The sequence below is a fragment of the Spinacia oleracea genome, chromosome 6, assembly GCF_020520425.1.
Source record: "Spinacia oleracea cultivar Varoflay chromosome 6, BTI_SOV_V1, whole genome shotgun sequence".
NCBI classification, from domain to species: domain Eukaryota; kingdom Viridiplantae; phylum Streptophyta; class Magnoliopsida; order Caryophyllales; family Amaranthaceae; genus Spinacia; species Spinacia oleracea.
This window is the reverse complement of record NC_079492.1, coordinates 95,588,512-95,600,459: the sequence shown is the minus strand read 5'-3', so window position 1 is coordinate 95,600,459 and position 11,948 is coordinate 95,588,512. Positions and strand designations below refer to the sequence as shown.

The 11,948-nt window shown below is 35.5% G+C and overlaps 2 protein-coding genes across 2 annotated transcripts; both read right to left on the bottom strand.

Moving 5' to 3' along the window:
- Window positions 1–449: 449 nt before the first annotated feature.
- On the bottom strand, window positions 450–2,191 carry LOC110800395 (chalcone synthase 2-like). The gene is made up of 2 exons (XM_022005699.2): window positions 1,888–2,191; window positions 450–1,678 (listed from the first exon to the last, which is right to left on the bottom strand). The coding sequence occupies exons 1-2, from the start codon at window positions 2,069–2,071 to the stop codon at window positions 678–680; spliced, it is 1,185 nt and encodes a 394-aa protein (XP_021861391.1). The 5' UTR covers window positions 2,072–2,191; the 3' UTR covers window positions 450–677.
- A 7,663-nt stretch (window positions 2,192–9,854) lies between these two features.
- Window positions 9,855–11,077, bottom strand: LOC130462412 (uncharacterized). The gene is made up of 3 exons (XM_056830584.1): window positions 10,808–11,077; window positions 9,976–10,093; window positions 9,855–9,894 (listed from the first exon to the last, which is right to left on the bottom strand). The coding sequence occupies exons 1-3, from the start codon at window positions 11,005–11,007 to the stop codon at window positions 9,874–9,876; spliced, it is 339 nt and encodes a 112-aa protein (XP_056686562.1). The 5' UTR covers window positions 11,008–11,077; the 3' UTR covers window positions 9,855–9,873.
- Between the last annotated feature and the right edge of the window lie 871 nt (window positions 11,078–11,948).

Genomic DNA, 11,948 nt, shown 5'->3' with positions numbered 1-11,948 from the left:
TTTTTAAGCGTAGCCGCGATATATTTGACCTATTACGAATAATCAAAAGTTGCTTGAGATGGACAGAAAAAGATTGCAGAAAAATGAAAGTGAAGGTGTAGGAAACAAAAAATATATTTTCTAAAGTAGAATGAGACAAGCATTTGTTTTAGGCAACTGCCTACACATGTTTGATTTTGTTAAAGATCCATTGTTGTAGACTTTTAGTACGGAGTATGTTATATAAATATTTATTCGAGTAATTAGTGTAGTATGTTGTTTTGGGTTGTGGCATCGACAGCCTGGTGCATCCTATAAGCGAACAAGGATTAAACAAAATGAACTACACGTACAATGAAGTTTATAATAAGCTGTTAAGGAAGGATCTTGGAAAAGAAATCCAAAACAACTACAAGTATATACCAAGGCAGCTACAGCACATGAACATCACTGCACAATGACTTTTAAAATTAATATGAAGAAAATTCTATGTAAAACATCACTAGCTATTTACAATTTATTTGCTTCTTTTTCCTTAAAAAATGTAAGCTAGTGCACCTTAAAAATTTAAATTTAAATTTAAATTTATTTGTTGTTGGTAAATAAATAATTTAATTATACATTTTCACAAAAATTTATTTAAAGAGACAAATTTATTAATCAGGCAGTGGTTGTAATTTGTAAATGTACGTGAGCACCTACTGATTAAGTGGGAAACTGCGGAGCACAACGGTCTCAACAGTAAGACCAGGGCCAAATCCGAACAACACACCCCAATCAAATCCATCACCAGTAGTAGTCTTACCCTCTTTCAATGACCTTTTTCGAGTCTCATCCATTATAAAAAACACACATGCACTAGACATGTTTCCAAACTCCCTCAAAACATGCCAAGTAGTTGTTAGTTTGCTTTCTTGTAGGCCAAGTTTTGATTCGACTTGTCCTAAAATCGCGGGTCCTCCAGGATGAGCAATCCAAAATATAGAATTCCAGTCGTTAATACCAATTGGGTTAAAGGCTTCAACAAGGCACTTGTCAATATTATTAGATATAAGGTCAGGAACATTGGGAAGTAGTTGAATAGCTAGACCAATTTGTCGAAGATGACCTTCGATAGCCCCTTGAGAGTTAGGTAATATAGTTTGTGCTGTGGATACAATCTGAAAGATGGGTCGTTCATTTAAAGACTCATCTGGATAGGCACCCACGATGACAGCCCCAGCACCATCTGCAAATAGAGCTTGTGCAACCATAGAGTCTGGGTGTGTTTCAGTTGGACCACGGAAACAAACGGTTGTATTTTCAGAACACACAACCAATACTCGAGATCCATAGTTGTTCTCTGCAAGGTCCTTTGCTAATCGAAGGACAGTTCCACCTGCATGGCAACCTTGTTGGCAAAGCATATAACGCTTTACTGAAGGATTAAGCCCTAGAAGCATTGTGAGCTGGTAGTCAGCACCGGGTATGTCAACACCTGAAGTGGTGCAAAAGATAAGATGGGTTATCTTGGACATGGCTTGCCCCCACTCTTCAATCGCCTTCATGGCTGCGTCTTTTCCAACTTTAGGAACCTCTTTAGCGAGTATCACTTGACGTATGTCTAAGGAAGACGCATTGTAATCACACAAATCTGGCTTCTCTTTTAAGATGTCTTCACTTATGTGCATGTATCGCTTCTTTATCGTTGTTTTCTCACCTGTGAATCATGCATACCACAAAACACGCGTTACATTCTGTATTTAGCTTTACATGCATAGTCAAGGACTCAATGTTTTTTTTGATTCTACTACCAGGAGTTCCCACTCGCCGAAGGATTATACTATTTAATAAACTAGAATTATATATAGGTATAAGCTACTACGTATAACGTATAAAGTATGGTATGCAAAAGTGGGAAAAACGTACATATGCGCTTAAACTTGGCCTTGAGATCGGTCATATGCTCACTGTTGGTAAGGCGAAAATAGAAATCAGGATAGTCCGCCTGGTACATTACATTTGGTGGGTTTGCCGTGCCAATAGCTAGGACATTAGCTTGCCCTTTGGCTCTTTCAACGTTATGAATTTCACTTATATCTACGCTTGCCATTTTGTTTGACGACGGAAATTAATTAACACCCAAAGTTTGGAAATGGTGGAAGTAAAGGTTGTACTGCGTATTAGAGACCGAGGAGAAAAGCTAAAGGATGAAGAAAGTTATGGTTTAAGGATTTGTGCATTTGGGTTTATATAAGATACCTCTAGTCCTCCATGACTTTCTCAACGAAATTGGTTGGCAAGTATACACACGAGTTGCTTGAAAACTGTTTTGTATGTGTGACTTTTTCTTTGGTCTTATTTGTTTCAAAATAAAAAGTGTTTCTTTGGTCTTATTTGTTTCAAAATAAAAAGTGTTTCTTTGGTCTTATTATTCATCAATCTTAACCCACAATACAAAAATCTACGATACCCAAAATATGTCTAAGATTCATGCACAGTTCGGGTGGTCAAAGACACATGCTTATTGCTTAATCCTATCTAGATTTTTTGTATAAAATACTAATTACTTAGTCTTTATATATATCTACTATCTATATACTCCGTAATTACTTCTCATTATCTTTTTATATTTGTAAATAAAATACGAAAAGTCGAAGTTTTTTTTCAAATGTCAAACATTTAAATTGTTTTATAATGTGAGTTGGTGAGTATACATAATTTGAATTTTACATATTTTCATTTCCCCATAACTTCTATCTATTTCAACATTTGACTTCCTCTTAGAACACGAGTACCACTTGTCCACTTGTAAATTCTACAACTCCGTATTATTTCTTTTGAAAGGATCTACTTCGTAAAACGTAAGCCACGATAATCAAATACGTAGTATAGATCAAATTAGGTTTGTAATTTTTGTATTGGCAAAGAATCTCTTTATTTAAGATATTTTATACATATAATAGATGTTATTTTTTGTATTGGCAACGAATCTCTTTATTTATGATATTTTTTACATATAATCTAATATATATATTGTTGCGATTTAATACAATAAAAGAATAATGTTGCTACAATAATTTAATTGGAATATAATTAGAATAAACTTATCTCAGTATCGTGATAAACGAGGTGACTGAATTAGAACGATTGTCACGCCGTGGATGAACCACTGCTCTAAAAGACAATTTCGCGCTACCCCGGTGCAGTAGAACGCTTGCGGTTGCCCTCCAGGATTAACACGACATCAAGACTTGTGTGCACTCACAAGACTCGATTGGAGACCAGAATATTTGCCCAGAACAGGAGAGAATTGAGAGAAATTTAGTTGACAGTTTCTGTGTGTATATTTTGAAGAACGGAAGTGGTGAATATATATTGAGAGTTTCTGGGAACTGTAACCGCCATAAAATGGCTAGAAAATAAATAATGGAAGTAGTGGGTGGTTACATGATTAGTGGGTGGAATAAGTGGGCAGTTACAATATTGAATGGGTTGATTAATTCTTCCAACCGTTAGAATTAATTAGAACCACTTCTTCCCAAAAAGAATAACCCGACCCACAAACCCATGCTACTCTCATGCGTTCTTAAACAAATCTTTTCCTCAAGTCCCCAAATATAAACAATGAATGTAGTAGGTGTTTTTCTCATGTGGGACTTTTTTTTTTTTTTTTTTTGCTAAGTAAGAAAGGATAATATTAATCACCAAAACAGATTACAAGCTAGGCTAACTCCAAAGGAAACGAACCAACTAGGTTGGACCCTTTCACAAAGGAGAAAGCAAAACAACTAAACAACTCTTAAAGAGTTAAAAACCGTAAGCTATCCTTTCGACTTACTTTTCTAGGCATTACACTCCTAATTCGATCTCTCACAATCTGCTTGATTCTAGTAACAGTGCTATGCACAGTTGGGATACACTTATCCCATAAACTGCTATTCCTACTCCTCCATACAGAATACACAGTTGCTGCTAAAGCAGCATACCAGACTTGCCTTCGAAATTTGGTTTGATGACTATTACCAATTCTGCTAATGAGAATCTGAAGCCCACTGTGAGTAGTGTGAAAACCAACCCAACTCTTGATCTCCTCAATACACCTCTTGCTATAGGGGCAAGCAAAAAACAGATGGTCATGGACCTCTTCTTGCTGATCACACAACAGACAGTTTGGGGAGGAGCAAACACCAATTCTGGCTAATCTTGCAGCTGTCTGTAACCTATCCTGAACATCCATCCAACAAATGAACTTGTGCTTGGGTGTATTCAATCTATTCCAAACCATATGATCCCAGTGCACCAAGGGTTTTGGACCTGTAAGTTTTTGATACACATCTTTCACAGAATAACAGGACATACTACTAAATTCAGCAATAGTGTAGTATTGCTTCAGGACTTCTTTTGTTTCACAAATCTTTCTCCAGTACCAGCTTGCAGAATTGTTAGGCTGGTACTCCCACCATTCCCCATCCTTGACATATACAGAGCTTACCCATTTGATCCATATACTATCTTGCTTTGTGGCCACAGCCCACACATACTTACCAATAGCTGCAGTATTCCATGTCAGAATATCTCTGAAGCCAAGACCACCCTCTTTCTTCTCACAACAAGAACTTTTCCAGGAAATGTTACTTGGCTTGCTACTATAAGCTTGCCCACTCCACAGAAATGACCTACACACCATGGTGATCTCTTTCAGAACCTTCTTAGGCAAGACATAAATCTGAGCCCAATAACTATGCAAACTCAGCAAAACAGAATTAATCAGAAGAACTCTTGCTGTGTAGGAAAGGTTTCTAGAACTCCACACTTTGATTCTGAGAATCATCTTATCCACTAACATTTCACATTGTGCAGCAGTAATCTCATGTGGGACTTTCCATATTCCCACATTTTCCCATTTTCCACTCATTTTCTTTTGTATTTCTCACAAGGATTTCCAACAATCCCCCACAGGTCCGAAGATGAGAAGAAAAAAAGAAAGAAATAAAAGAATTGAATTTCTGGGCAAAACAAACAATTGAATAGGTGTCAATGTCTTACGACTTGAATTAACACTTAGTGACATTCAAGCTAGAATCTCTTTCCTACCAAGTGACTTTCGTTTTGAACTTAATAGGAGGTTAGAAACCCATTACTCAAAGCACACAATTGAACATGTATAATATTCTGAATCTCCGCCAATAAAAGTGACGCATTGTACTGGCCATACGTCCATAACCTGGATGCTCATAGGTACTCTAGAGAATAGCCCATGCAATTCTCATAGGAAGCGGCCTCACTTCCACACCTAAGTAGGTGAATCCCATCAAGTGTGAGCTACATCACACCACCAAAAATATGGATATGGGTTCATTAAGAGTCATGTGCTCAACCTCGTTCCAATAGTAGCAAGCACATAACAAACATCTAGAGATGGGCTAAAATAAATTTTTGTGCTTCCGAATTGTCATATAATGTCCCCCTTTGAACTCTAAGAGTAGGAGTTCATTTCTTTACAATTCATCCAGTGGGCCTCAAGCCCAACCCTTCCTATGTTTCCAAAACTATTTTTTAATAGGCCTTTTGTTAACGGATCCGTACTATTCATTTAGATTTTACACAGTCTAAAGTTATAACTCCATTAGACAACATACCTTTGACGACCTTATGCCTCAAACGAATGTGTCTTTCTTCCCATTGTAGGCAAGGTTGTTTGCAACACCGATTGCAACTGAAGGAGCTGGCTTCCCCCACATTGGAATATTTGCAAGCACATTCCTCAACCATTTTGCCTCATAACCTGCCAATTCAATAACAATACATATATATTATATATTAGTCATAGCAGTCAGTACAAGATTGCTTGCGAGATTTCCAAGATACAGCTCCACCCCCTAGGGTGAAGACATAAACATGATGGAGTGAGCCTTATAACTACCAGATGCCAAATAGGCATCAATTTATCCCTCCAACACTCCTGGAAATTCGGAGTAGTGCAAACTCCAATACATTGTATCCATAAGGTAACCTAAGCAATCGCCTCATGCCCCCAATGTACGTTGCTTGGGTTATGAGTGTACCTGCTCAACCTACTCAAAGAATAAGCAATGTCAGTTCTAGTGTAGTTTATAAGAAACATAACACTACCAAAAGTCTTAGCATATTCAGATAGACAAACTAGATTACCCTTATTTATCTTTAAGTGGATGTTGGATCAAAAGGAGTCATAACTTGATCGACATGAAATGAGTCCAGCGTTTTAAGAAAAAAAATTCTCAACATAGTTATATGGACTAAGACAAATGTCATTTGGAGTCCTTATGAATTTTACTCCCAAAATCAGATTTGCCTTATCCACGTCTTTCATTTCAAAAAAAAAAAAAAAAAAAAAAAAAAAAAAAATTCTTCATCTCATTTACTTTATCCAAGTTAGTACCAAAAATAACATATAATCCACATAAAGATAAATAACCACACAACCATGAGACTCTTGCTTAGAATAAACATAGAATCACCTCATTGACATGAAAACCTTTACTAGTCATTGTCTTGTAATGCCATTATTTAGGAGCTTGCTTAAGTCCTTCAACGACTTAACCAATTTACAAACCTTGTTTTCTTGACATATAAGATTCGATTCTATGAACTCAACTTCATAGTGCATAGTGCAACATACTTCTGCTTTGTATTTTCTCAAAACATTACACTACCACATAGTAAAAATTAAACTCACTAGTGATTTATGATTGTACCAACAAACGTTGTTTACTGCAAAACAACATAAAGTCAAGATTAAATTATCACCATATTAGACTTACAAGCACAATAGCATTTTATTTTGAGAGTACTTTCTCAAAATCTATCAATAATAGTATGTTAGAGCCACAATAAGTCTATACTAATCATTTGACGATTACCAAACATTTCTCTATATAATGTGAGAATAAGATTAAATGTACAAATGCAAACTTATTAGCCTTACCAGGCCACCAAGTATCATATTAATTAATCTCATCGACGACATACCTTCATCTTGGCTTAAGAGATTAGAACCTTAGTCTCACCAAAGAATTAAAACTTGTGTGAACCGATAACGTATGATTGCACCATGCAAGACATATTAGAACGCTCAAAGCTAATCGTGTTAAACTACACACGTGCAATAAATTCCAAACATTATAAGCAAAGAAAAAGGATAGTTTTGAGAAACTTCTCATGCCACTACTTTGTTGCATGCACTGACCCTTTAATGACTTTATATGACGAGCCTACTCACCAAATGTACCATGTAATACTAGTCTTATATGCACGCGATGCGTGCATGAATATAAAACCAATTTTTTTTTATAATACATCGGATAATAGGCAATAAAAAAGTTACCATAATATGGTGAAATATTTTTAGCAAAAAAAGAAAAAAGAAAAAAAATCCCCTAAAACCGTGAGATGCGTGCGAATATAATGGAGATTGTAGTATTACAAAAATATGGAGCACTATGCAAGAAAAAATGATCACAAAATACACCTAAAAAAAATTAATCGTCCCTATTTAAAAAAATCTAAATAGTAAAACAATTTAATATTCATGCGCTTACATGACTAAAAATCAAAATCTTAGTACCAAAGTAACTAAAAATATAAAATAGTTTGTTTCTGCCGCAAAAGCAGGCACATTTACTGCCATCAGGATTCTCTTATAGGTTAAAATCTTGCTACTGTAATCAAATTACTGATATGATAGGTTTAGAACAGCAGGTGGAAACTTTGTCTTACATCACTATTGTCAATCAAGTGACGGCATTTAGGAGATTCACGCTTTGCTCCAGTCTTTCATCTTCACGGATGAAGATAAGGTTGCATGTTACTTTTGTGGCAACTCTTTTACAATCAACAATCCAAGTTCTGCAACATCAATTTGCAGACAACAAACCAACATCAGAAAATTACTCAACACAAACACGAAAAAATCAGGTATGCATAGCAAACAACATCAGTCTAATTTTGCTAAACATCAGTATACCCAGGAAAATCACAATAACAACAACAAACACAATAATGTAGCTCTTAGTCAAAATGCACAACAGGAAAATCACAATAACAATTGAAACATTCAATCAGACAAAAAATGAGTTGAATGTCTAAACATCAGTATACCCAGGTTATTGCTTCAGTTAATTTATTGGCCTTCACATCAACCAAGATTAACATTTCCATTTTAGGTAATTATTCAGGAATACATACTGGAGCATAATTTATTCAAAATTTCCCGTCTTATGAACGAATTACTGAAACAAATGTCTTCTACTAATAAAGAAATTGGTAATTTGCCTTGAAATTTGGTCTAATGATTGAGGAAAACATGCGGAGATTTTGAGGAGATTTAGTTTGCTGAGGTTTCTGCAATAAGAACAGCAGTCACCAGACCATTTGAGTGTTCTCTCATATTGACATCATAGATACAAAGTTTCTATAATGTCAATATGACAAAAAAAATACATTTATTTGAGCTAAGTCTATAATAGGCTATTGCCATTGCATTCTAAATAAATCACAGTTATTCTGATTTTGTCAATATCTCCAAATCACCAAAAAGACCTCAGCTAAAGAGAGAGAGGGGGAAAATCCAGAAAAATTACCTTAACCTTTATCTCACAGTTTTGAGCAACAACAAAAGCCATAAGCATCGAGCGATGAGTTGACAGGGCGTCGTATCACTGCTCTTCTCGAAGCTAATCATCTCAACTTTTTCGGATTCCTCACATGATATTCTCTCAAAAAATATAACAGAGTCATCCTTCGACTTCGACCTGCAAAAAATTCAACCAAATCCAGACAAAGATCGATGAAAATTTTGAAAAATCACACAATTTGATCAAAACTGAATTGAATTGAAGAAGCTAGGTTGCTAAAATTTCTGGGAACTTTAACATCGATTAATACAACATCTCTGATATTTCTACAACAAAACAGTGAATTTGTAGTCATTTTTAACCTAAATATCAAATTACCAGCAAAAATCAACGAAACTCGTAATCTAACTCACATGAAAATGAACATAGAATCATATAAAGCATCAAAACAACAAATATTCCCAGAAATCATTCGATCCAAATAATAACTGTTGCAAACAATATTGAGTAATTTTTACAGCTCGATCGATAATTTTTACAGCAATATATTGAGTAATCAGACATTTCTAGTTCTCCCCCTACACTCCCCATAAACCACGTTCTCACTCTCCTCCTCCCATGTTTTTCTCACTCTCTCTCCTCCTCTTGGTGGAAAATGGCATGTAAATAATCCACCGTTTTTACCTTATAATTTCGCATCATCGTTCACTCTAAATTAAAAATGGCATCGTTGCAAATAAATCAACAAAATATACAATCTAAAAGTTACACATGCAGTCTAATTGATTCATAACACCGATTTCAAAAGATAAACACTGCAAAGTAGTAGGTATTCCATAATTAAAATCTATGAATTACATAAATTAGTACTAATTTCTAACAGGATGAACCATAAATGACTGCATTCCTTCAGCAAACCAATAATACACATGATCGGGCAGACACGACATAAATCACATTTTCTCCAATAGTCCAAGCTACATTTATGTCCATTAAACTGATGTCAAGCACAAACCCATGATTCATAGAGAAACTATAATATGACACTAAACTATCTAAATTTATGTCCATTAAACTGATGTCAAGCACAAACCCATGATTCATAGAGAAACTATAATATGACACTAAACTGTTGTCTAGTAAACTTGATTCGTAATTTTTTAGTTCAAAATATTGACAATACGTATTATGAAGCGTGAAGTACCTAAAAGTTGAACATAAGTGCAAATTTGAATATACATGTAGTCGTGCCAGATGTAGATGCTCTGTTAGATTTGTGTTGCATTTTCATTCTTATTCATTCCATTTGTTCAAATAACTACATGAAATAACAAAAAGATCAGAAAAATTATTGATATCCAAATTAACAAACACCATGACTGAATTATTAGACAATTACCTGGCGCTGCTGCTTATTTTCGGCTTTCAGCTGAACCATTTTCGATTTTATATCATCATAATCAAATACGGAAGGGTCTTCTTCTAACGCTTTCCTGTCCTGATCATTAAATTCCCACCTACAAACAATTGAGACACTTTTCACCATTAAATTCCCACTCCTAAATTCTAATGGCAGAAGGAATCAACAGCTGGATAGATTTTAATTCTTTTCCTTATAATCAAAACCTATCATACTAATTTCAATCCTGAACAAATCTATATTATATTCAAATGACTGTTCAGCAACAAACAGCAAGAAATTTGACAGATTGCAATTACCCAGAAAAAAATCGATTTTTTTAAATCAAAATCCCAGCAAATGCAAGTCAAGCTATCAAATATTAGAGTCCTACCCAATTTCACATTGGGTAATTCAAATAAATCTAACAATTTCAAGAACAATCCCACTGGAAAAAAGAAAAAGTTCCAATTTTTTTTGAACAATCACCGCCGTCGCCAAACCCGAAGAAATTAAGAGAGGGAGGGAGCTTACCTCTTTGAAAGCGAGAAATTTAGGGTATGTGTCAGGAATCAAATTAAACGGTTTAACGCTTAAAGAAATTGATATCGATGTTCAATAAATTAACCTAAATAAACAGAATTTTCATCCAGAATTCTCAGAATTACAAAGTTTAACGCTCATAAATTCACATATAACTTCAATTTCGGATTAAAGAACCCACAAATTTCTGGAGCAAAATTCAAAATTGCAGTTGAATCCTATTTTAAAAAATCTGGAAAAAAATAGCAAAAATTCATAATATAAAATCAGTGTTTGTAAGGGAACTTACAATGACTTCCCGGAAGTTCGAAGAAGAACGGTGAGCTCCTTAGGGTAAAACGGAGTCATGTGAGCCAAGAACATGGCCTTATCACCAAGGTGTGTCAGAGGCAATGCCGCTAACTGAATTGAAGCTGAGAGCCGCTTGATCCGCGAAAAGCTTGAGTAAGGATTTGAATTATTTGTAAAGATACTGTAATTCGGATTCATAGCTTTATGGATCGCATTTCATTTTTTATTGTAGGGTTTGGAGGGTTTGGGAGAGCCCGGCGGAGGAGAAGCCCGATGTTGCCATCTCCGCTGCGAGAATCGACATGCCGTCTTGATTTGGAACCCTATTTTGCAATCCGTACTTTGTGCGCCTGCATCGTTGTTTTTCCACAATGAGGAATCTAGATCTTCGAAATTTGTTAGGGTTCTTCATTGAATTTCTAGGGTTTGGGAGTTGCAGAATTACCATGGAGTTTAGAGGAGAGAGAAAAGGCGTGAGTTGAGAGGTGGGAGAGATTGTGCGGTCAGTGAGGTTTGAGAAGCGAAGACGGCGAAGATCGAAGGAGAAGCGAGGTTTGAGATCTGATGGAGGAGAGAGAGAGAGAACAAAACGAACGGGACTATGGGAGGGAGTGCGAAGGGTTTGGCCGTTTGGGTAAGAGCTGAAGTTTGAAGGGTATATTAGAAATTTCATGAGGACACGAAAAGTTAATTTACTAAAATGTCCCCAGGAGTTGGCTTATATAATAGAGATTTAGAGGAGTCTTCCTACACAACAGACTTAGTTATTTACCAAGACAAGTCAACCTAACTTATTAATTAGTCAGTCTCACTCACCCCCCACCTTGCATAACAACTCATCAAAATTAAATTATGCATAAAATAGGGCACATAATAAATATATTATGCAGAATTGAAGATTAAACAACAACAATTAACTATAATATAATTGAGAAAGAATTTCCCTTTTGTAGAGCTCTATTGATCACACCTTAAGTGTAGACGCATGGTCTACCCTCACTGTTTACGTGAAGTTGCAAGCGAATTTAAATTCAATGTTGCTGCCCTTGAAAATCAATAGCGACCCACTACTGCTTAGAAACATCCTCTCGTAATACAAACCATCTTCAATGAGAGTATTTTCAACCATCCAAGGAGTA

What these genes read in the sequence shown, in the direction of transcription:
- LOC110800395 (XM_022005699.2), bottom strand. Translation starts at nt 2,071, where the DNA reads ATGGCAAGCGTAGATATAAGTGAAATTCATAACGTTGAAAGAGCCAAA. An exon ending in GGCCAAGTTTAAGCGCATAT is followed by an intron (nt 1,679 to 1,887) that starts GTACGTTTTTCC and finishes CATGATTCACAG; the next exon opens with GTGAGAAAACAACGATAAAG.
- LOC130462412 (XM_056830584.1), bottom strand. Translation starts at nt 11,007, where the DNA reads ATGAATCCGAATTACAGTATCTTTACAAATAATTCAAATCCTTACTCA. An exon ending in CGAACTTCCGGGAAGTCATT is followed by an intron (nt 10,094 to 10,807) that starts GTAAGTTCCCTT and finishes AATTGTTTGTAG; the next exon opens with GTGGGAATTTAATGATCAGG. An exon ending in AAAATAAGCAGCAGCGCCAG is followed by an intron (nt 9,895 to 9,975) that starts GTAATTGTCTAA and finishes TATTTCATGTAG; the next exon opens with TTATTTGAACAAATGGAATG.